Source organism: Melanostigma gelatinosum (assembly GCF_949748355.1).
Source record: "Melanostigma gelatinosum genome assembly, chromosome: 21".
Lineage (NCBI taxonomy): Eukaryota > Metazoa > Chordata > Actinopteri > Perciformes > Zoarcidae > Melanostigma > Melanostigma gelatinosum.
The window spans coordinates 4,979,462-5,002,153 of record NC_136654.1 but is presented as its reverse complement, the minus strand read 5'-3'; the positions used below and the strand labels follow the sequence as shown (position 1 = coordinate 5,002,153).

Below are 22,692 nucleotides of genomic sequence, written 5' to 3'. Positions count from 1 at the left end.
CGCTACTTCTGCTCATACAACTCAAGAGGAATCAACCAAAACGCATGAAATACACAACTCTTTGTGGAACGACACAAGACTTCTATTGCAGAGGGTCAGATCACCTTCCTTTACGTCCCTGAAACATACTTGTTGCCTCAGACGGCTTCTTGGAAAATACTGTAGTACTCTGAGCCAAGTATATTCTCCATACAGTAAATATGTAACGCTTACTACATGTTCCGGGAGGAACCCATAAGGCATGATTTACATTTAAAGACTGCATTAATTACGTCAAACCACAGGGAATGTGTCGTTTTTTAAAATTGGTAAATAAATACAGGAGTGAGGGAACAACATCGGATGAGGTTTCCATCCAAAAATCAAGTGTTTGAGACGACCGGAAACCTGCAGTCACCAGCTACACTTAAAGCAACAGTTTTGGTTTCTACATCACCTGCTGACTCCCCCCCCCCCCCCTCCCCCCATGCTATAGAAATACCTATTTTTTTCCAATTGCTCGTTCTAAGGCGATTTTTTAAACATAAAAAAAAAAATAATACAAAACCAAATTCCAAAACGAGTCTCGCCAGTCCACATTTTGGCATCCCCCCCCCCCGGTCAGTACCCATGCCTTATATTGCTCATCATTGACACAGTTGATTGTCTGGAGCTTGATCTGCAGGGAGCGCAGTAAAAAGATGAAACGGTGGCGTCGCTGTGTTGCGTTATACAGCAGAGGCTTTGCGTCACTAAGTCTCCTCAGGACCACATCTGGTGCCTCTGTGGAGGTCAAGAGGACTGGAAGTAAAGAATGGATCGTGAGAGTTAGACTGGAAACCAGAGCTACCTGACGATTGTGGTGGTTTGGTCCGATGTGGTGATTTGCCCTATGACAAGAGCAGCAATGAATCTGCTCATTTGGTCTATAAAAAGTCCAAAACATGATTAATTGATTCTCAAAATTCTTGCATAATTTGGTTCCGGGTTAAAAAGCTGAGAATGAAACAGACTGACATCATCGGCTGTATAATCGGCTAAAAGAGCAGCTCCCTGTCAAAATAAAATCAACACACATTAACCTGGTCTATTCAACGTAATACACTATCATAGCTGCTGTTTACCGAGAGCTGTGGGCTTCCACCGGGGTGGACCAGAAGGGGTTTATAGTCACAGTAAAGTCCTCCATACAGGCTGGACTGGGAGAACAAGACGGGCAGAGGAGGGCTGCAGATATGGCCCGGGACGAAACACGAGCGGTCTACGTGAGGCGTGTGTACGGTGAGAGGAGGTGCGTGGGGGTCTCCTCCTTATAGGACAGTGCTCTCAGTGTCCAGGTCACAGTCTTTGGGAGGAGGCGGGCCGGAGGCGGAGGAGGCGGAGGCGGTCTGCTGGTCTACAGCGAACTCGGGGACCAAAGCTCGACTCAGCCCTTTGAAAGACATCGCCGGGTCTAGAGAGCAACACAGAGGATGAGGATTACATAAACATGCTCAGAAGATAGACACACTATTTAAGCCCACATCATATGAACAGTGGGCACAATCACAAACATGTGGGGCTTTGTCCCCGGAGTATGAAAACATTTAGAGCGGTCCGCAATTATGCCGTTCAATGCAGCCGTGCAATATTGTCCATAGCTGAAGCAGCAGCAGGGGCTCAGCAGTGCAGCAGCACAGCCGGGGGCGGATTACTGAACAGCAGGTGGCGGTGTTCCACCAGACACTGAAAGCAGTGAGAGTGGATGGAAAATGTGAAGTGTGGTGAAGCAGTTGTGATCTCCTCAGCTGTGTGATCAGAGCTGGAAATCGACAGTTAGATTTGAATTCACAAAAGAGCTAAACCTTTGACTGCGCGTGTGTGTGTGTGTGTGTGTGTGTGTGTGTGTGTGTGTGCGTGTGTGTGTGTGCGCGTGTGTGAGAGAGACAGAGCCGACTGTTCATTCTGAACATGTGTGTCATCTTCAGCCGGGATATTGGTGACGAGACAAGAACATGCACACGAGTTACACATGCTTGACACATGGACACATTGTATGAATCATGTCATATAATGAATAACAACACGGAATTATTCACATTAACAAAGTAGAATTACTGGTTTGCGGCTGCATGGCTATAATAAATGAAGTGAAGTGGAAAAATGCCACGGTATTGTATTTCACAAAATCTCATAGTATATATAGTATGTCATAAGAAATGTCAGAGTTTATTCTGTCAGTATAAATGTCATAAAAGTCTGTTTAGCAGGTCATAATTTAGTAAGACATAAATTGCCATACATATGTCAAACAAAGTCATGTAAAAAGATATTGATTAATAAGCAATCAAAAAATAGGTTATCGTAGAATATGCCATTAAAAATGCCATAGTACAGTATACCATAAAGTCAGTTAAGTGTGCTACAAAAATGTTATTTTAATAATAATAATAATAATAATAATAATAATAATATAATCCTCAGTTCATCCTCGAGTCCAAACGGATGTTTGTGTCAAGAGGTTATGAAATTCCCTCCAGGCGTTCCTGAGGCTTTGCTTTCAATGAGGGCGGGACAGATGTGAGGACCCAGTGGCCTTTGACCAACAAATACCAATCAGTCCGAGGGGACGTTTGAACCAAATTTGAGGAAACTCCAACATGGCGGTCCTGAGATATCGCATTCACAAGGATGTGACAGACCTGCATACGGACGGACGGACGAGCCAAAACATACAGCAGTAGCTAAATGAGAGACACCACTCACCTATCATCTTGTAGGTAGTGGCACAGATCCCATTGGTGTCACCGGCGAGTGCACTGGGCTGGGGGGGCGGTGGGATGCCGGGTCTGTTCCGGGGTTTGGGGACGGGTCGCGGCCGGGGAAGAGAGCCCGACTGGTAGGGAGACGGGGACGGAGGAGCTACTTCCTGGGCGGTGGCGGAAGGCGGAGGGGTGCCCGGAGGGGTCGGGGTGCCCGGAGGCGAGGGGTCCGAGCCCTGCTGGTCCCCACCGGGCTGGCCGAGTGACGCGGGCTGCGTTGGAGGGCTGGCCGGTGACGGGGGCTCTGGAGGCGGGTGGCTGGGCGCTTGGATCGGGGGCTGGTTGCTGGAGTGGCGTCTGGGCGTGGCACACGGCTGGAAGGTGGGAGAGGTGGGCGAGTGGCTGGACAAGGGTCTGGGACTGGGGCTGAGGGAATGGGACGAGCCTGAGGAGGAGGCGGCGTGGTTCACTGAATTACAAGGCTGGCTGGGTGGAGGGTTCATTGGTTTGGGAGGGGCAGGAGCCTGCTTCTTGGTACCTGGAACTGATGGTAAATCTTGTGATTACTGGTGGAAAAGAACAACAAATATAATATCTGACAGCATACGTGCATCTGTAAATGTCATCAGATACAATTTATATGCACAGACGCGTTGCTTTACATGCAACGCTCACACACGGCAATATCAATGCTTTCAGCAGAAATACAAATAAAAAGCAATTGTTTCTGCTGAACAATTTAAAGAATGAAAAAAAAAAAAATGAAATAATATGACAATGAATTGAAGGCAGATATAAAAGCTGAGCCTTTGGCTTCCTGTGCCCTGAGCCAGATAATCACACAGACTCTTACCTCTACGCATGGTATGCGGACTGGGCCCCATGGATCCAGCCCCGGGCCCCCCAGTGCCCAGCGGCCCTGCAGCGTGTCCCACTGCTCCAGAGCCGTTCCTCTGGAGCAGTGGGGTTGGGCCAGCCGGGAGGTCACGTTGCTTTGGGTTACTTTAGAGACAAAGGAAAAAAAAAAAAGAAAAGAAGAAAGTCTTATAAACCTGCATTCTACTACTTCCTGAAGTTCTGGTTAATGCATGCTTATACAAGCGCATCCACCTCTGTGTGTGTTTTTTTTTTAAATGAAAAGGTTAGGTTACTCTAATCTGGGAGTCTCATCTAAATGTGCCTTTCCCAACATCGTCTGTAGGACCAAAAGAATGCTGAGCTGAATAGTCCAATCTGTCTGGATATGAATTGTCCTTTCAGCAGCTAAATCAAAGACACCCTTCAGACGTTGCATAACAGGCACCAATGTCCGGGCTTTCCAAAGCAGTTTGGGCCAGTTAGTGCGAGGTTCCTGCCGATTCCAGTGATTTGGGGAGGAAAGCGGAGGGATGGGAAGTCGAGAGGCCCTGGGAGTGAATGCCATGCAGAATGACAGCGGCCATTGTTGTAGCCGCGTGTGGGGGCCGAAGTCAGACACGTCTGCATAGCTGGAACTGGTGGTGGTGGTGTAAGAAAACTCAGACAGACGCAGAGAAGGCACTAACGTCTTCCCATAACTGAAAGTATAAAAGCATTTGTGTGTCTGTATGGCATGCTGTGTCATTCTGCAGCTGCAGCAGAGATGCAGAGCGGCAGCTCTTACCTGAGCTCCTCTGTGTGCTGGGCTAGAAGCTGCTGAGCGGCTGCGAGCGCAGCCAGACTCTGTGCCAAGCTTTGCTGGGAAGCGTCAGGCCCTGAACCCCCCGACTGAGTTTGCGGCGGGGTCTCAGCCGAGGGCTGGGGGGCCTGCCCCGGGGCCTCCACGGGGGGTAAAGGAGGCTGGAAGGCGGGTGAGGTGTGCTGCTTTCTACCTACGGCGTTACTGCCTCTACGAAGGGTGTGGTCCGAGTACTTGTTAGGGGTGCTACACGGGGAGAGCAGGGAGACAGTGCAGGAGAAAAACAAAAACACCAAAGCTTTGATCACAAAGTCACATTATGACCACGAGGGAGAGAATCACCACGAGCCCAGAGCACACCGACACAAGCACTTAAAAACAGCGCTGAGGATCAAAGGATTCCATCAAATCGACTACCATTATGTTTTAGAAGCAAAAGAAAGGGATCAGAAAAAGCAGCTGGATTAAAGGCTGAATTATTTCCAAAGCAATTCATTGGCGTAAGTCAGGAACGCTGTGGGAAGCCGTGGAAAACAAGGCGGTTTCTGGTAACGGTGCTAAGCAGCTCCAGGTGGATTACTTGTCTTTGCGTGTCGCGTCGTTCTCCGGTCCCACCATGCTGCCGGGCCTCTTCCTCTCGACGGTGCCACTGTCGTAATCCAGGTGATTGTTGTGGTTGGACGCGGGCGTCGGCATCGCAAACATGCCGGACACGTTGAACTCCACGTCTGTACGGAAACGGAGACGACAAGACAACCGGTTACAGCTACGACCGCATCAGAAGCGGGGCAGGAAGTCGCCACCTTGTCTGAACCAAAGAAGTGAAGGCGTATATATAAAATAATTGTGACAGTCTTTAGCCAATGATGGCGGTGACAAACCAATGGAAAACATCTTAAAAAAGGGGGCAGCTCACCATGCTGGTACTTGACTGACTTCTTCCAACTAACTCGATTAAGGGGAATATATCACATCTGTTTTCTAAGTCTTCATTGCAGCCTTTGGGCTAACCTCCAAAAGCACAAACCACAGTTTGAGCCAGGGCAGACACAGCAGCGATGTTAATCTTGGTCCTCGGGAGCTTGATTACTGCTGACTCGGTCTTTATTTCCAGGCAGTTAATGTCAATCGTATATTCACCGTGAATCCCCTGGTGTACAACAGGCCCCCGATTGGCTACAAACTGCTGCAGAGGAAACGCATCACCTACCCTCCGGAAAGAACCAGTCAGCATGCTGGATGATGGGCTCCACAATGGCCACCACGTGCACAGAGGTAGCTGCAGCCATTTCCGCCAGACTCCTGGGTGGACACGTACAGATGAGCAGAAATGAGATGCTTTCTAACATACCGGAGGGGCTGAAACGAGCTAAAATAACCGGCTATCCTCTTCCACCACCCTGGACAAGGGCCATGCCTCTCGGAGGTTATTACATTCCCTTTGTTCTACACAGCGACCGACACATGAGCGACCGACACATGAACCCCCTCTCACCCCTCAGTCTTGGCCCACATCAGGTTGGGTCCGAGGACGATGGCGATGTTGCTGGGAGTCATTTTGTTCACCTCGCTGTCCTGAGCCAGTTTGGCTAGAAACTTCACCAGATACCTGCGAGGCACACATGGGCGTTAGAACGAGCACAGCTGCAAACAGTGTCTCGCACAAAAGAAGACATTAAAGCATTGGTTTAAACAACTAACCTCAGGTTGGTTTTGTTGTTCTTTGGTAGCTTATCACACACAACCCACAGCGCCTGGAGCCTCTTGTCTGGGTCTGACACACTGGAGAGACAGAAAAGGAAATAGCGGAGCACATTATTAGGTCGGTCTCCGGATGGCTAAATGTCCCGAATGAATCGTCCTATTTTTTCCTCACTGCTGTACACACCGACAGACCCATTCAACATTGATACATTTTAATTCCAGTCATAATGTTATGAGCCTTGCCTGGAGGCCTGGATCCATTCATCATAAAGCTGGTACGTCATGAGAGGTTCAGGGAGTTCCCTCAGGTAGGACTTCAGAGCTCCTGAAACCACACAACCGCAGATGTCGTTTGAATATTTGAGCCTATTTTCCAAGCAAACAAACATCGCCTGTTCTAAGTTCATACTGCCCTTAGTATCCAACCTTGCTCGTTTCTGGATGTTAACAGAGTATAAATTGTAGAATTGGTCCAAGTAAGACACCAGGAAAACAATGAACTTCAAACAGGACTCTGGTTTGGGGCGTACCAGCGACAGCGTGGGGGTCGGAGTAGAACTCCTCCAGTTGTGAAGTGGAACAGTCCAGCGCTGCCTTTAGCTTCTTTAGCTTGGACGCCCCGGCTGCGATTCTGAGCAGCCCCTGACAAAACACACGAATAAACCAATAAACACACAGTCACATGGCAAAGCAAAGACAGACACAAGCGGGCAGCCAAACCTACACACTCACTTCCCCCAACACTCAATTACAGATACATCCTTATAAATCCACGACGTACACCCCCCCCCCCCCCCCCCCCCGCCGCCGCCAGCTGCACATAATGAAACCTTAAAGCAGGCAAACAAACACACCCACCACTCGCAGCGCCGCACGCTCTTTACTTTGACGCTTAAACAAAGGCCATCTTCACACCACAATGACACAGACTGGAGCCAATGAATGCAGGTCGACAAATAACGTGCTTTGCGGTTAAAGCTCGCACACTGTAGCTCTTTTTCTTACGTACACACTCTGATTCATGAAGAGGAGACAAGTCGACTCTATTGTATTCTAAATTTGTACGAGGGAGGGACATCACAAACATGTAAATCTCGCACTGCAGCATAATGGCCGACAGTTTCTTTGGAACAGCGTTACAGAGAGACGCGGGAGTCGTTTGTGGTTCGTCTATCGGCTTTCTCCTCGAGTCTGAAGACTGTTCGTGTGAACAAAACAAAGTCCGAAGCTAGGTTACAATTATGCCGCTAATCACAGCCACAGCTCCATGCGACTTTTAATGAGCTATGCCAGCGCTTTCTTTCACTTGCACGGCAAGAGAAGGAACACAAAAGGATGTCAGCTCAGCAAACTAAATACGGGGAATTATCCTGGCGTTAGATAAGAAGTCTGCTGATAAACAAAACATCGGACCATGATGTGCGCTCATATTTCTTTTCACTTCTTTCAGTCTCTTTTTCGCACACATCTTACAGGAGGAGAGGACGATCAGCATCGATTTGATTTCACTCGGCAGATCGATGCTTGCGTCTTTCTACCCATGCAGCAGAACGCTCATGTAGGATGCTACGAACAGGGCGGTGATGGAGGATCATCTCTCCGCATCTTTCTTTACCTCCTCCTTCATGCCGGTCTCTAGAAGCATCATGACGCAGGCCTCTATTGGCAGAGCGATCTCCCTTCCGCTCCTTTTCAGGTGTTCCTCCAGCCCAGTGCCGAACGCCGGCTTCTCTGTCCACGAGTCTGAAAACAGAGCGAGCGATGACTGGTGGAGAGGCAGTGGTGCTACACTGTAATTGCATTTGCATTATTTCTGCTGTTGCATGCCGTATAGCACGCCGGCATGCAACATAAAAGACTATTTCTTAAAATCAGTGCTGGCCCAGGACTTGGTGTGAACAAGCTTGTTGCTGGTCCAGATGGCAGATTTCTGGGTCAAAACCTCTCCCTGAGGCCAGTTCCCAACCAGTCACTCGCCCTTCAGGGTGCCGTCAACTAACAAGCACACGCTCCTCCTCGTCCAGCAGGAGTGACTGTTCAGTCCTCTTTCTGTGTGTGTGTGTGTGAGCTAATGTGCTGGTAAAAAGGGAGGCAAAGGCGGGGGGGGGGGGGGGGGGGGGGGGGGGGGGAGTTCATGAGTCATCGCCACATGCTGGGAGACCAGCCTTGTCTGGTTTCGACCACACGTGTTTAACACAGAAAAAATAAAACAAGATCCCTTCTACAAGACCATCGTCACGGCTGCAACAAAAAAAAAGAAAAAAAAAAGAAGGTATTATGTTTGTAAAATGGAACAGTCGAATATTTTTGGAGAGCGGAGAAAACAAAAAGGATATTCTTTTTAAAAAATCTGCTTCACTTAGCTTCTGGACATTAGCAACACGGACCAGAGTGATGTCATGGAAGGGGACAGTGGCTGGTTTTATTTCCCCGGCCAATGTGACGGGTGAACAGGAAAGTGTTCTCTGCTCCACCTTTGATCAAGCTTCTCAAGGTTTGTTTGAAGGGGAAACCAAACAACACAGGGGCCACAGAAAAACAGGGCTAGTCACTCGGGGAAAAGGTGCATTCTTCAGGAAATGCGTCTCGTGGTTCCATATTATGTCCCGCGCAGAGCCTTCTTGTACGTCTTTTATTTTTGCAATGCTGTATTGTCTTTGTGTTAATAGCTGGTGTTTGCATAAAGGCATGTTTCATGTATCATACCTTGCTGAGCCTGGATGGTTGGCAGGACGCTCTCCAGGACAGTGAGAGACCTTCTGTGGTAATCGGCTTGAGCTTCTAAGAGCTGCACAAACAGAAACCACAGGGAGAGACAGACGAGGGCGAGTCGATGAAAAAGACATCGACGGCAAAGGGAATGCGATCGCTGTCCAGCTCTGTGCTCACCAGTTACTCATGCAAATACACCATTTTATAGCTCGTCATGCTGTACTCACTGTTACGAAGAAGCAGGCATAGTCCCCTTCTTTTGAGAAGAAACTGTACATGTCTGCAGCGAGTTGATCCTGAAAAAAAAAAAAAAAAAAGGAATTCATATCTTAATACAGTCACAATGTGCTTTACAATAAGAACAGTCGATGAGACAAAGTGCAGCTTTCGTCATCTCCATTACATTGTGTCATACGTCAATTGGCCGTGTACATCGAGTGGCACAAGGGCAGACGTCAGTGGTCAGCTAAGCCGCTGGTCTGCGCACTGCGTGAGTCATAAATCCTCCTGCTGCTGGCAGCACTCAATGAGAGTGGGAGGGAGGGGAAACACAAGGCTCTGCACTTCCTGGATAGAAAACCTGACGCATCACGCAGCCAGTGGTTCAGTTCAATAGATGCAAACACACGCGCAGTGAGCTGACGGGGCATTTTCAGTGTGTGTGTGTGTGTGTGTGTGTCAGCAAACTGGGTCAGAGGGCCCAAGGGTCTTGGGAAGTCCAGTGGTTATTCGTTTCCCCCAGTTTAAACATCTGATGAGACCTAACTCCAGTTGCTTTAACTCTATGAATTCCCTCTCGTATGACCTGCTATGATATTGATAAACAAGACTATAATACAGTTTTCTGATAAAGACCCACCGCTCATCCTTACTCATGCCGGTTACCTTGCAAAGCTCCACTTTGTTCATGGCCTCATCCATCTCCTCCTTGAGGAGGTCAGCCTTGGCCGTCAGTGCTTGAGTGTTTGTTCCTGAGATTATCGACTTGGTTGCCTGCAACCATCTGAGTTTGGAAAGACAAAAGACACATTGGGAAATGTAACTGAGACTACCTGAAGTTGTTTTAAGTCTTCAAAACATCAAAGTTCAACGCATACAACACGGTGAGAGACACGGTGAGCGGTGGATGGACGGACCTTGCTCTGGCAGAATCATAGTCCAGGACCAATTTGGCCAGCTGCTTCCTCTGCTTCAGGATGTTGGGAATGTCCAACTACAAAACATTACATCCACAACAAACACAAGTTGAATGAGCCTGAGAAGTTAGAATGACAAAGATCTGACAGTTGTTGGGAATCTTCTTCCTGGATGAGCCTTCTAATGGTAACCAATAGAAATACACCAACTGTTGGGGCTTTTACTCTCCCTTCACTTTGCTGAGGAAGTGGTAACTGTAAGATCTACACTTAAATGGCAGATATTTACTAAAGCAAGAGGTCTTGGCCCCCCTCCGAACCAAACAGCAGAGCAGCTGGTTAGGAGCAACAACAAGTGCAGGTGTACAAACAGGCCCAGATGCTCTGTTTTACTTCTCCTTCTCCAACCTCAGCATATCGCAATAACACAACAGGACAATGAGGGAAAAGATAAAAAAATGCAAAAACGCTAACAAATAATCTTTTCCACTACGATTAGCCCAAAGAAAGCAAATAGCATGAGTGTGACTGCACTTAAAAAACGAGCCAAGAGCCGTGAAAGTTGCCGTTATGTCCAGAAGGTGTGCGGTCTCTTACCTCTGCTAGCTGGCTGAGAGGATCCAGAACGTCCTTCTCTATCTGCAGCTCATGTTGCATCAGTTCTGATGCCAGGCGATTCTCTGCCTCGCCGCACACTTCCATCATCTTCCTGTTAACACACATATCAGCACAGAGAGACAGAGAGAGAGTTAAAGTCGTTTTCTATGCCCGATTATCACATCCTCACTATCAGGTGAAGGTGCGACATCCAGCGTCATAATCACACATCCTCCTGACAAGATACAACAACACAGAAGGATGACAATCTGTTCCAGCTCGTCCTCTGTTCCACAGTCGGCAATCGTCATCATGTCCAGCTGCCCAAAGCCTGGAGCACAGTGGCCGAGTGACAGCTCATCTTTCGATCATGAATCAGTGTTATTCAGGAATGAATCCCCCGAGCCTTGAAATACAAAAACAACAGCCCAGTCTAAGGCTGACAGACCACCTCGTGTACTTTCCCTTCCTCGTTACTTTCAGACAGACACATGGCTGCTGCGTAGATTTAGGGAACTGCTGAAAGTCGCCGTCAAGAGAAAACCGGAACGATGGCTCGCCCCGGGATGCACGGCCTCGTATTCCACGCTCTCTGGGGGTGCATCTGCTCCATTAGCAACAGTTGCCAAGGAGGAGCAATTGTTTCTGTGGCCTGTCACTCAATGGCAAACTCACCCTATCAAGGAGTCTTCTCCCAATTGGTTTCCGCCTTCCACCATCGCCTGGGAGAGTGCGGTCAGAGGAAGCTTTTTCTGCGGCACAGGGACGGATGCAGACAATGATTAGGCTTCCATCGCGACATAAACCACGAGATATGCACAAAAAAGGCACTCATTTCTATACGGTAGCCTCAGTATTTGATGTTCAAGCCAATGGAAAAGTCATCAAGGAGTTTCCATTGAGCGGTAAATGCACAGTCAGGAAGAGGAGGAGAGCTTTCTGAGCACAGGAGGAAAATACAGATGTTAAAAAAAGGATTTTAGACGCCAACTAGGGAAGTGAGACATCTATCAAACACTGGAGCTTGTTTACAGCCGTGCAAAACATTTATGAGTGGGCAACATCCTGTTTTTACCAGAGAATCCCAAAGGCAAAAGTGTCATGCATAGAGAGTAAAGACGACAGACGTCTGAATGGGAAACGGGAGCGAGTGGCGGTGCCGAGAACCAGAGAGGTGGAAGAAGTAATCTGTGTTTTTACCTGACCATTTCCTGTATAGAGGCGCGGGACGGACTGTGGTGCGTTTTGTGGGTGGTGTGGGGGAAGAAAACACAAAAGACAAATCATAGACTGCAGGCCTGCTGCCGACACTTTGAATGAAAACATCGCAAAAAAAGTTGCGTGGGAGGCGACATCAAAAAAAGAATCATTACACATCCTGGGACAGGCGAATGATCTGGTTAGTTTTTAAAAAACAAAAAGGTGAACTGCGGCTACGGTGACAAACGTTTCATTGCGACGAGCTTGATGACTCACATGTCTCTTCTCCGCGTCGGCGCCGATGTGTCCCTGCAGACATGACACCATCCGCTTGTGCGTGTTGTGCGACACCACGCGCACAAGCTCCATGCGCCGCTCGATCTGTGCAGAAGACAAGAGATGCAAGTACGGATCTTCAGCAAACGCCATCGTAACTCATCCCACAGCAAGGTGCAACAACGTATACGCTGCAGGTTCTATGAAGCGTTTGTGTTGTTAAAAGGTCAGCATTTGGTGGTTTTTAAAAAATGAAAAGTACTACATCCTGCTGTGTTTGTTCCAGTACAAGTACACGGATACACACGCAGCCTTTAGAACCCCACCGTGTCTCTATAAAGCACCGCGACACTGTGTCTGCAGTGTTGATGGCTGATGAGGTCCAGTTCCTCGCAGACGTTTGATTTGTAGCTGCCTTGGAGGAGTCGGGGGTCAGAGGTCATGCATGATTGATAAGGCTTGTCCCCGCGGAACAATGCTGGAATGTTATCTTTGAAACACATGACTCATCGGAAGTGTCTCTGTAGCAACGGCCACTGGGCTGTGAGGGCGAGCGAGGGGCTCTTTGGGTTTTTGAACAGTCCTTTTTGGATTACACAGGCTTCCTCCTGTCTGCCAGCCTAACTGCACAGATCCACTCTGTGCTTTTTAGCCTGACGAGAGATAATACTGTCATTGATGAGCGTCACGGCTATTCACGCTTAAGGACAGAGGCCGACTGAAACTCCGCAGGACGAGTATTCGCTGTCCTTGTCGTGCCAGGTGCCCGACTGGGACAGTCGGTGTCAACATTAGGCCGGCTGTCACTTCCCCATGAATAGAGCCGATGACTGCAAGTTACCGCTCGAGTCTACTTGAAAGTCGGACGACGCGAAAAACTGGTTGGAGTTGGCAGCGCTTGTGAGAAAGTCCAAAGCAGGTTGCATGCGCCGCTTCCAAAACAGAAGAGGTGTGTCTTCACTTTCTTTGAAGACGAAAAAGCTAAACTGGCGAGAGGAAGGAGTGGTCTACAAGTGCCTCCAAAGGCACAAACATGTACTCAAGAGCCGGGACAAACAACGTTCCAAATATAAATGGGAACATTGAGGTCTCGAGGGCAAAGAAAATGGAGCAGAAATGGAGGAAGACAAATGCACAGGGAGGGTCAACCAAGATCCCGGACAATGTGTTCCAGAAACAGAACGGAGTGGGATCTCAGGAATTCCTTCGGCAGATATCGGCCTTCCGAACGCCGCCCAAACCCCCCCTCCTTTCCCTCCCGCTGACGTCATCCCCGACCCATGGTGGCCCCCGGCATTCCCCAAACAGCTGGGTCAAACCTAAACTTGCCAAACACACGCACACACACACACTTCAATAAGCTACAGGCTTGGGAACACTTATTCGACGCAGCCCGGTTAGTACCTGGTACTAAACGAGCAGGGGATTCCCCTCCCTGTGCTCTAAGGGGGACGAAGTTCCCCGTGTGGGCGTACTGGTAATGTTTGGGTTACATGGCACTGGGAGTATTCGTCTTCCTTCCATTGTAACAAATTGGGTTTAGACCCACAACCCACAAAAAATGAAATATGCGGAGGAGTCAAGAGGTCCACCCAGCAGGCGGCAGGCGGCGTGTTTTTTTTTTCTTCCTCCCGCTATGTGATGAGGTCAACCCCATGATGCGTCATAGAGCAGGGAATCCCAACACGGAGTCGGATAGACAGGGAGGAGACAGACAGAGAGGGTGTCTTTTTGCCTGTGTTTCTTTATTGGTTCCTAAGAGAGGATGTGAACATGTCTGGACAAGTACGGAACGAACAAAAATAGCACAACATGACGCAGTAAGTGTGGAATCATGCGGTGGCAAAAAGCTAAATACCCTTTGTTTGTATTGGGGATGTATGACAGCAATAACAGTGGTTGCTACCTTATACAACGCTACACCCAACTAAAGAGGCTGCATGCAAGCAGGCACCCGTATTACGTTTTAGGTGGAAGAGATTAAAGGATGATTACACTGCATGAATAGTCCAGGACAAGGATAAACGGTCAGTTTTAAGTGCGAGGAGCGACACAGTTATCGTAAGAATTAAGGGGTTGAGTGGTTTCCACTGCTCCGTCCCTTACTGCCTTTTCCTTCATCGGTTCCCGCGAAGTGGGAAACGAGAGACTGCAAAGAGTCTCACGGATTTCCAGACAGAAGCGGAACAATTGTTCAAAGTCTCACTCTGATGTCCTAGCTATCACTTCTGCCCACACAAGGCCCATATTCACCGCAACACCTGAGACAGAAGACGGTGTGAAAAAGTTGTGTCAGCGCTGTATGTTCATGCACCAGCTACAAAAAGAGGGCGGGGAGAAGAATAACAACAATAAACGGCATTGCGGCCTCGGCTTGTTCTCACGGAGTAATGCCGAGTTTGTTTTCACACCTATGACACAAAGACAATCTTCATCCCTGGAATGTGTTCGCAGAGAGGAGGCTCTAATAAGTGCTATCAGCTGCTGTTTGGCTGGCATGGAAACCTGCATTCTTTATTTTGGCCTCGGTCAGCGGCACGTTGTCCAGCTGCTCATTCAGCTTCAATCCGACTCGTTCCTGCCAAATAAATCCAGTCGGAATGTTGCACGTTGTCAGACGCGCTCACTGCTTTTGGTGTTTGTTCTGCATCCAGTACCGGTCATGTTGTAATATGAAGATAAGTGAACTCAATGCACAGCTGTAGCGGACGTTTGCCGGGAAAGAAGAAAAAGTCGAACAGGTGTTGAGAAGAGAGAATTACAGGTGGTAACACTACAAGCATGGGGAGATTAAAAAAGTAAAAAAAACAGCAGGCTCGCCGTCGCTGAGCATGACGACGTTTGACCTTTTCTAATCATTTAATTGAACATAAATATAAATACTTTCGGAGTGATTTTGAAGCCGTAACTATCCATGGACAGTGACTGCAGCCACTGCCTAACAGCCATTGCAGTGTTCAGAGCTCTCCGGTCGGATCAATGATTTACCTGTAAGAGGTCATCGCTGAGGACTTCTGTTTTCTCCGCTCTGTGGGTGAGAAAAGACAACAAGAGAGCACACAGGTTAGCGCCGACACACTACCAGAGCAGACAAGTCATTTGTACATCAACGCAGTGTGCAGTCACAGTGAAAATATCCGCCAGACAAATGACACCACTCCTTAAAAAGACTGGTTTCCACGCTCAGCTTGGACTCTAAAATAGTAAACTAATAGTTGGACCTGAAGAGGTCAGATAGATTATTCACTTAAAGGGAGAAGGCTGGGAAACACAGGCTAAGCTCATACTGCTTATCAACACCTCCGCACACTGGCTGATGGCTTCTGCACCGCAGTCAAGTGGGTCAAGATCGTTCGCTTGCAGCTGTGAGAAAGAAACGCTTCCCTAGATTGCGGTGTATTTGCAGACAAACACGTTAACACGGATCATAAAAGCAAAAAGATCCAACTCCGTCATCCACGCATCTGCAAGAGGGCAAACACTTATTATATCTGCCTGTTCATCAGAGTATCGATGCACCGATCCAACTTTTACTCTATTGATACCAACTCTGATACTACAACTCAAGGATAATGCCAATATGACATGAGGCCATGCACTGCTTTGGAGCTAAAAACTGAGTTGATGGCGAGCCGTAACTTAAGGAATGTGTCTGATGGCGGAATATTTGCACGCTATTAATGCAGAGACTGCATGTAATGCTGGTCAGCTGCTACACGACGCTCTTAAACAAACGTCTGTGTTGCCTCAGATATCTCGGTGCAACCCTAAGAACCTTTTCTTTTTATTGTCATACAGCAAAACAACGATTTAAAAAAAATGGCGTGAAAGAATAATTTCCCAAACACGAGACAATTCTATTTTAATGAAATGTGTTAGATGTTTGTAATCACCCTGAGAGGAAGTCGAGTGTTGCACATGATAATTACATACATTTTTATATAATGTGGAATCAACTTTCTCTATTTGCTGTTACGCAAAATGAAGACTGTGCAGGTATTGTTGTGTCAAGTTCAGCCTTCTGACTGAAGTGACGTGTATACAGTGGCTTGCCTACATTTTGGGGGCGACTGGAGCTTTTAACGCAGCCTGGGGGCCCTCCTCCAAAAAAAGTGCTCTGTGAACTGTAGTAACCTCGTCCCCAGCTGCTTTCAATTACAACACACAGGCAGGGAGAAACAGAAAGAGACTGACAGAGATGGGATGATGGTTTGGGGGGTTCGAAGGAAAGAAATACAAATACATAGATTTTGTTTTGGGGGGGGGGGGGGGGGGGGGGTTAAAGACTCCGAGAAGTGCCAAAACAGATGAATCTAGAGAGGCTGGGGATGAATGGAAAGATTTTTTCTGGAGGAGAGCCACAGCCAAGCCAGGGAGTGACTGAGGACCTAATAACCCACAGACAAAACCTCCAGCTAGCTGCACACACACACACACACACACACACACACACACAATGACACTGCAATGTGCACACGCACGTACAGAGCGTGATTATAAAGCCACAATGTGGAATCCATGTTCGGGTGATGTCGACATGCTGAAGAGCTCTTTATGTGGTCCTGTCAGGGGCCTAGTCTTTAAAACCAGTGTATTCATCAAGCAGACTTATGCTGTCATCAATACACGACTGTGGATCACACACCGCCTGTGCAAATTGATCCTTGGGCACGTATGCGTGGACACAGAAGAGCTCGACTTCCCCCATAACCGTGGTTATCGAGGTGCTAGCTGGACGTATGTCTGAGGGGATTTGGGCAGATTTCAGGATAAATCCAACTGGGACTCTACCTGAACAAATGGAGCAACATTCACTGGATTTTCACGATTAATTGAGCTCTGCTTACTTACGTCAATGTGAGGCGGAAAAAACCTTTAAGTGTTAAGTGTGTGTGTGCAACACTTGTGTGACCCAACCCCGAAAAAAGGCATTTTTTTTTAAATGCCGTGAGGACGAGCAACAACAAACAAAACAATTGTTTCGCCGACGTCAGCTGACCCGGAGCGAACAGAGCTGACCCCCGTCGGGGCCTCGTCGAAGCAGCGGCCTTCAGAGAAAGTGTGTCACACGTGACTTCTTGTAACAACACGAGAGGCTCGCCGCACTACATCAGAGTGGGTAACCATGGCGATGGACTGTTAAAGTGGAAGGGGAGTAAGTGAATACCGCCGGCATAAGCACAATAGAGCGGCTGTTGGCGGGCCACTCGACACAATCAGCGGGGCTGAGAGGTAGGGAGGGTCGCCGTCTAACGGCAGTTGGCAGCTTAAGGCACAAGGTAATGGATACTGGACCCAGATGAAAGGAGCCGGGAGTGGAACTGACAGACTCAGCTCATACAACCTCCGTAATGTGGCTGATTATGAGAGCCGTTCAGCCAACATCGGCCCAGGGCAAGAACGAGCAACAACGTGGGGATAAACACTGAAGGGCTTTCATCAAATGTGTACTGTTGTGGTATGAAGATGAAGCGAATCCAAGCTAAACCTGTCCGGCATGTCAAAGCTGGACGCTTCCTTCTTGGCACAATGTTGCAACAGTTAATGAATGAGAAATGTGCAAACAAAAGTCAATTGTAGTTTCCCAACACACCCCATGAAATGGTTTGTTTTGTCCTGAACCTAAATGACATTTAGTTTACTATCATAGAAGATATCTTGATTGATAGATGACTCCAGCGATTAATCAATTATAAAAATGACATGTCAATTCATTTTCATCAAAGTGTTTCCGCTCTAGTGTCGTGAAAATACGACCGCCCACTAGCACATCCTTCCCGCAACGGAGGTGAATTATTGTGATCAACATGATTAAATTCTCGTCCTCATTTTTTGCCACTTGCCGTGCCACACAGGTATCCCACTTGACACGCCTCTTTGTCCCCAGAGGCCTCGGCCTGTGAGAGGGGGGGGGGGGGGGGGGGGGGACGCCCGGTGTCGCCTGTCCTCGTTAATTCAACAGTGACATGTTGCTGATCCCTGTGGGGAGAGCGTCTTTTCATCACGACTCCATCTCGAGTGAATCGAGGACTTCCAGACACAATAGGTCTCTCTGCGCTCGCGAGATTGTTGCTGTATCAAATAAGGATGATATAACGCTGTTTACTCTTTGCTGGTAGGCAGTTGTTGTTACCGTTGGACAGGTTAGCCATTTCCAGTACTAATGCTAAGCTAATGTGTGACGTCATCTAGATCTTCCAGGCGTAGCACCTGCACTGGCTACAGCTTCGTATTCAACCGACACATTTGAGAGTCGGATCGATGTGCTCGTCCAATTCTCCACCAGAAAGCGAATTTCCCAAAACATCAAACTATTGCTTGAATAAAGCACCTACTGTATGAAAATTATATTATTTCTACTGACGTTAGCAGGCACTCACACTGTGAGGCATCCCGCGTATGTGACAGAATGTCACCCTGAAATGACTGAGCACTATTTTTATGTCCATCTAACCACGTTAACATGCAGCCAGCATAAGGGGCCAGAGAGTTCAAAGGCAGCAAACTAAAATATGCTTCCGCAAAGACATAAAAATCATTGTTATGTTCCCTGGCATGAGTCACGTGCACCTCAGTTTCACTCTCCACATCGATCTCCCCAGATGTCTCTCTCCCGTTCTCTAGAAAACACCAGCACGTCTCTGGGAGGCAGCTTCCTGTTTGTAGAAGAAGAAGGAGAGACTTCCTCAGAGCGGCTGCTCGCTGGACACAGTGTTCTGCCTTTGCACAATCACAGGAACCCAGGGGGGCAGCGGGGAGGGCCTCTGCGATCCAAACCTTTTTTGTTTTTTGCAGACGCAGATGCACGAGGCCGGCATTGAACTTAATGGACAAAGCAGAGCGTGCTCGCTCGCCACAATCCAAACGCTGACAGGGTCACTCGTTCAGAAGATCGTGTATACGAGGGCTGGACGCTACTTGTGTACACACAGAAGAGCTAGCAACCACTGCACACACACACACACACACACACACACACGTCTGTTTTCTGCATTACACTCTCCAGTTCTAATTTACTGCTGGTGCACAGCAGGGAGGAAATTATGAGTATTCCAGCTGCGCCCCCAAGTAGCAGAAACATTTCTTCAAGATGTTTGTTGCTCTGATGACACATTGTGTTGTAATAAATAAATAGGAGCTATATTTTACTGCAAATTAGTAGTAGTGCTGGGCGGTATACCGGTTCATACCGGTGCACAGCCGAAACAACTGCTGTCACTCTGCGATTGTGTATTGAGAGGGAACCCTGATCGTGGTTATAACTTTATAACGCAACAATTAATAACCTACAATGAACGCTCTTTAACAGGGCAAAACACCACGACACAACAGTTTGTGACACACAAACAATTTGTAACGCTAATAATTGTACATTTATAAAATGACACCACCGAACGGCATGCTGGGTACAGCTGGGAGAGGCTCCGTCGCTACAGTAACACGACATTAACGAACAGAACAGAGCGATGCAGGATGAACAAAGACAGACCGTGAAAAAAAAAATACCGCGATATACCGTGAAACCGCCAGAATCTTTAAAAATACCGTGATAGAAATGTTTGGTCATACCGCTCAGCACTAGTTGGTAGTTGTTGTTTTTTTATAGCAGCACCTTGTCCTCAGCATCATGTGTTCCCTTTTGGGTAATATGAAGTGCAGGAAAAGCAACTATAAAGGCAACTGATGTTGCAGGGAAATATTTCATGCTTCTGAATGTGGAAAATATACTCGATGTGGCAACGCTGCCTCCGCCCATTTAAAGATGAAAACACTATTGTTTCCAGCCCGTCGGCAGCTTTACCTGGTACCGGTCCACTACTCGGGTGCACCTGCTGTCCACCTGAGGTACCACTGTTGGCATCCATGTACACACACACACACACAAAATAGACCTGCACACAGAACGCCACACATCATGAGCCGACCTCTCGTGATGAGAACATCCTCTGGAGCGTCCACACAAGGCCAGGCTGAGGGACAGACACTGTCCCTTACAGAGGGACAGTGTGTGTGCCGTCACACACCAGCACAGTGGCACTGGTTCACCAGCCCCAACACTGCAGAATGCTTTCTCTTTTGTTCCTCTTTTTTAAATCAGAGGGTGGATTCATTCACTTAATAGCTTAGACACTGCGGTGTGTTACAAGTTCAGATGGAGAGAACGCTCGGAGTGGCGGCAGACAGACACTTATCCATCACATGAATCTGTTTTTATATGTTTTAAGTTGGAGGCCTGGTTGAAGCCGAGCGTCTCGTGTTTCACAAGTGGAGGAGGCTCATGCTGCCACTTTATCAGCACTGAGTGAAAGAGAACATTATGGTGGCGAGTGCATAACAGCTCATCCGCCCGCTGCAGCACATTAGCCCTGTTACACATCTCAGATATCAAATACAATACGGATTGGTGCAGCCCTGCCTTTGGCCACATGCCCTACTGCATGTTCTCCTAAATCCATCAGCCATTTCTTCTGTTCCACACGCTTTGTGGCAGCAGAGTAAAACCTTATGATGAAAGAAGGCGACCGGTCCAAAGGAAGGAGCTCATCATTGGGCTCCTGGCAGTGCTGCCACTGCGTGGATGCCTTTCAGTCCTCTGAGGAGGACATCTGGTTGGGTTCAGACAGCAAGCAAAGCATCCCCCACACATCCAGATTGTTGAATCAACAGTCAAATCCTTAAGCCTGGTTGTCACCCATTAAACACGACTCATTCATTCACGAAAGACTGTCGTCACAGTCTGCGTGCAGCAACTGATTCGATTCGTTAATGTGATTTTCTCTTCTTTACAACATCCCACTTCCACAAAGTTAAGGACAATATGCTTGACCGGAAGTCTTTAAATGACCAACATAAAGTGTGTTGCTAGTTCGCTGGTGAGCAGTAAACAACGCAGACTTCAATACTTGCCTGCCAACTGTTTGATTGGCGAGCTGTTTCATCCGATTGAACTGCTTCTTCATTTTCGGTTCCCTTGCCAGTCTGGTTCTTTCCGAAGTGAACGCTCATGAAGTTCCCCCGGGGCCTCTCCCCGTTTTAATTCTCCGAGCTGTCGCTGTGACAGGGAAAACAAGCAGGAGCCATTGAGCCCAAAAGCCAATTAGAAATAGTTTGTAGCCTCGCTAGCTCCTCTAGGCTAGCCTTTCCCAAGTGGGGATTCTAGAGAAAAAGTTCCCGTCGAGGCGACGGCATGATCCGAGAACCTCCTTTTGAGCGTGTTTCCGTGCATGAACGGCCCTGACCAACTTTCACCGGCTCCAGCAGCGGCTTCTCATGGCTCGTCTCGGTTTGCTGCCTTTGACCCGTTAGCCGACCAGCTAACGTTACCGAGCTGGATAATCCGAGTCGGCCGCTTTCTCCCAGAGCAGAGCAGAGCAGAGCAGGGAGCCGAGTGAACAGCAGCAGCGGCTCACCTCTGTCACTGAGAGAGGGAGGGAGAGAGAGAGAGAGAGGGAGAGAGAGGGAGGGAGGGAGAGAGAGGGAGAGAGAGAGGGAGGGAGGGAGGGAGGGAGAGAGAGCATCTGCCAGACTGCACCACCTCCCTCTGGACACTGACGGGAGAAACCCGCTCGCATGTGAAGCTAGAAAACAAAACTGTACCACAACAACAAAAAGTGCCACTATTGATGCGCAACATACATGGAGCACATCATATGATATTGTATATGCCTGTAGGATTCTGCATGTGGCTGTTCAGAGCCGAGGTCTTCCAAAATTCTCTGCCGCAAGCTTCACAGCTGTATGGTTTCTTTTTCCGTGGATTCTAAAATAGATTTTTAATAAATCTGCTGAAGTTATTCCCACAAGGAGGACAAGTCCCTCTCTTTTTCATGTGACTCTGCATGCATCGGGCATGCATTCCTAAGATGCCACATTCTTGATTTTCTGAGTGACATATGGTGTCCTTAATGAGGTTGGCTTTGTATTGGCAGGATTTCCACAGACAATTTGTGAGGAAATGAGACTGAATGGCTTAGAATTCCATATTTCACATGGGACTTGATGGAAGTCCTGTCACTCCCCTCCTTTGTAAATGCCCTCTTTTAACTCCGCTCCACTCTAATCTTCAGAATAAAACAGATGAAAGTTGCTGGCTGTCTCTCGCGCATCTTATTCAGGCGCATATTTCACTGATTTAGTTGATTTATGTCTCTTTAGCGGAATCACATTTTCTAAGTTCTGAATTTGGATTGGGATAACTTCTAGCACAGAATACCAGAGCAGTACACTATCCTGGTTTAAATGTAAAAATGCGTTCAGAAATGAAAGTGATCCGAAACAAGTGTCTGTAAGAAAAACTCCACTAACCATCTATCTGTTTATTGGTAGGTTTTAATGACATTGTTTGTCCATTTAAGCCATTTAAGCCTAAACCTGTCTAACAAAAGACGATGCGCAGTGCAAAACACAGTACAGAGCACCAAGTGGAGAAGGTGACATTGTCTCATCATTTCGACACATTATTTTAACACGTAAAATACTTCTGTGATTGTGTGGCGGTGGGTTTAATGCAGGGGTGTCAAACTCATTTTCACTCTGGGGCCACATCAGCATCACGGTCGCCCTCAAAGGGCCGGTTGTAAATGTAAGACGGTGTAAATGTAACTACGGTACTCCTAACATAGTTAGTTTAGTTTCCCGGGATATCTGTGACTTCCACAACACGTACTTCCAGTTGTGTGATTTCTCCTCC

General features: G+C 47.9%; 1 protein-coding gene across 4 annotated transcripts; it reads right to left on the bottom strand.

The window, feature by feature from the left end:
- Positions 1–605: 605 nt before the first annotated feature.
- arhgap17a (Rho GTPase activating protein 17a) lies at positions 606–21,357 on the bottom strand. Of its 4 annotated transcripts, XM_079293104.1 has the most exons (21): positions 20,910–21,357; positions 14,991–15,030; positions 12,003–12,107; positions 11,727–11,759; positions 11,202–11,278; positions 10,527–10,638; positions 9,930–10,006; positions 9,679–9,796; positions 9,021–9,089; positions 8,788–8,869; positions 7,697–7,824; positions 6,612–6,723; positions 6,325–6,406; positions 6,079–6,159; positions 5,873–5,986; positions 5,588–5,679; positions 4,958–5,105; positions 4,363–4,623; positions 3,574–3,722; positions 2,725–3,264; positions 606–1,432 (listed from the first exon to the last, which is right to left on the bottom strand). In XM_079293104.1, exons 1-21 carry the CDS (start codon positions 20,960–20,962, stop codon positions 1,290–1,292), a joined length of 2,616 nt encoding a protein of 871 aa, XP_079149230.1. In that variant the 5' UTR covers positions 20,963–21,357; the 3' UTR covers positions 606–1,289. The 4 variants fall into 4 exon arrangements, with proteins under 4 accessions (XP_079149230.1, XP_079149233.1, XP_079149231.1 ...); XM_079293107.1 differs by lacking the exon at positions 4,363–4,623; XM_079293105.1 differs by lacking the exon at positions 11,727–11,759.
- Positions 21,358–22,692: the final 1,335 nt, after the last annotated feature.

Excerpts from the sequence above, each read along its gene's own strand:
- arhgap17a (XM_079293104.1), bottom strand. The coding sequence starts at position 20,962 with ATGAAGAAGCAGTTCAATCGGATGAAACAGCTCGCCAATCAAACAGTT. Across the intron at positions 7,825-8,787 it reads AACCATCCAGGCTCAGCAAG|ACTCGTGGACAGAGAAGCCG; the intron begins GTATGATACATG and ends CTCTGTTTTCAG. Across the intron at positions 5,106-5,587 it reads TGACTGGTTCTTTCCGGAGG|ACGTGGAGTTCAACGTGTCC; the intron begins GTAGGTGATGCG and ends GTTTCCGTACAG.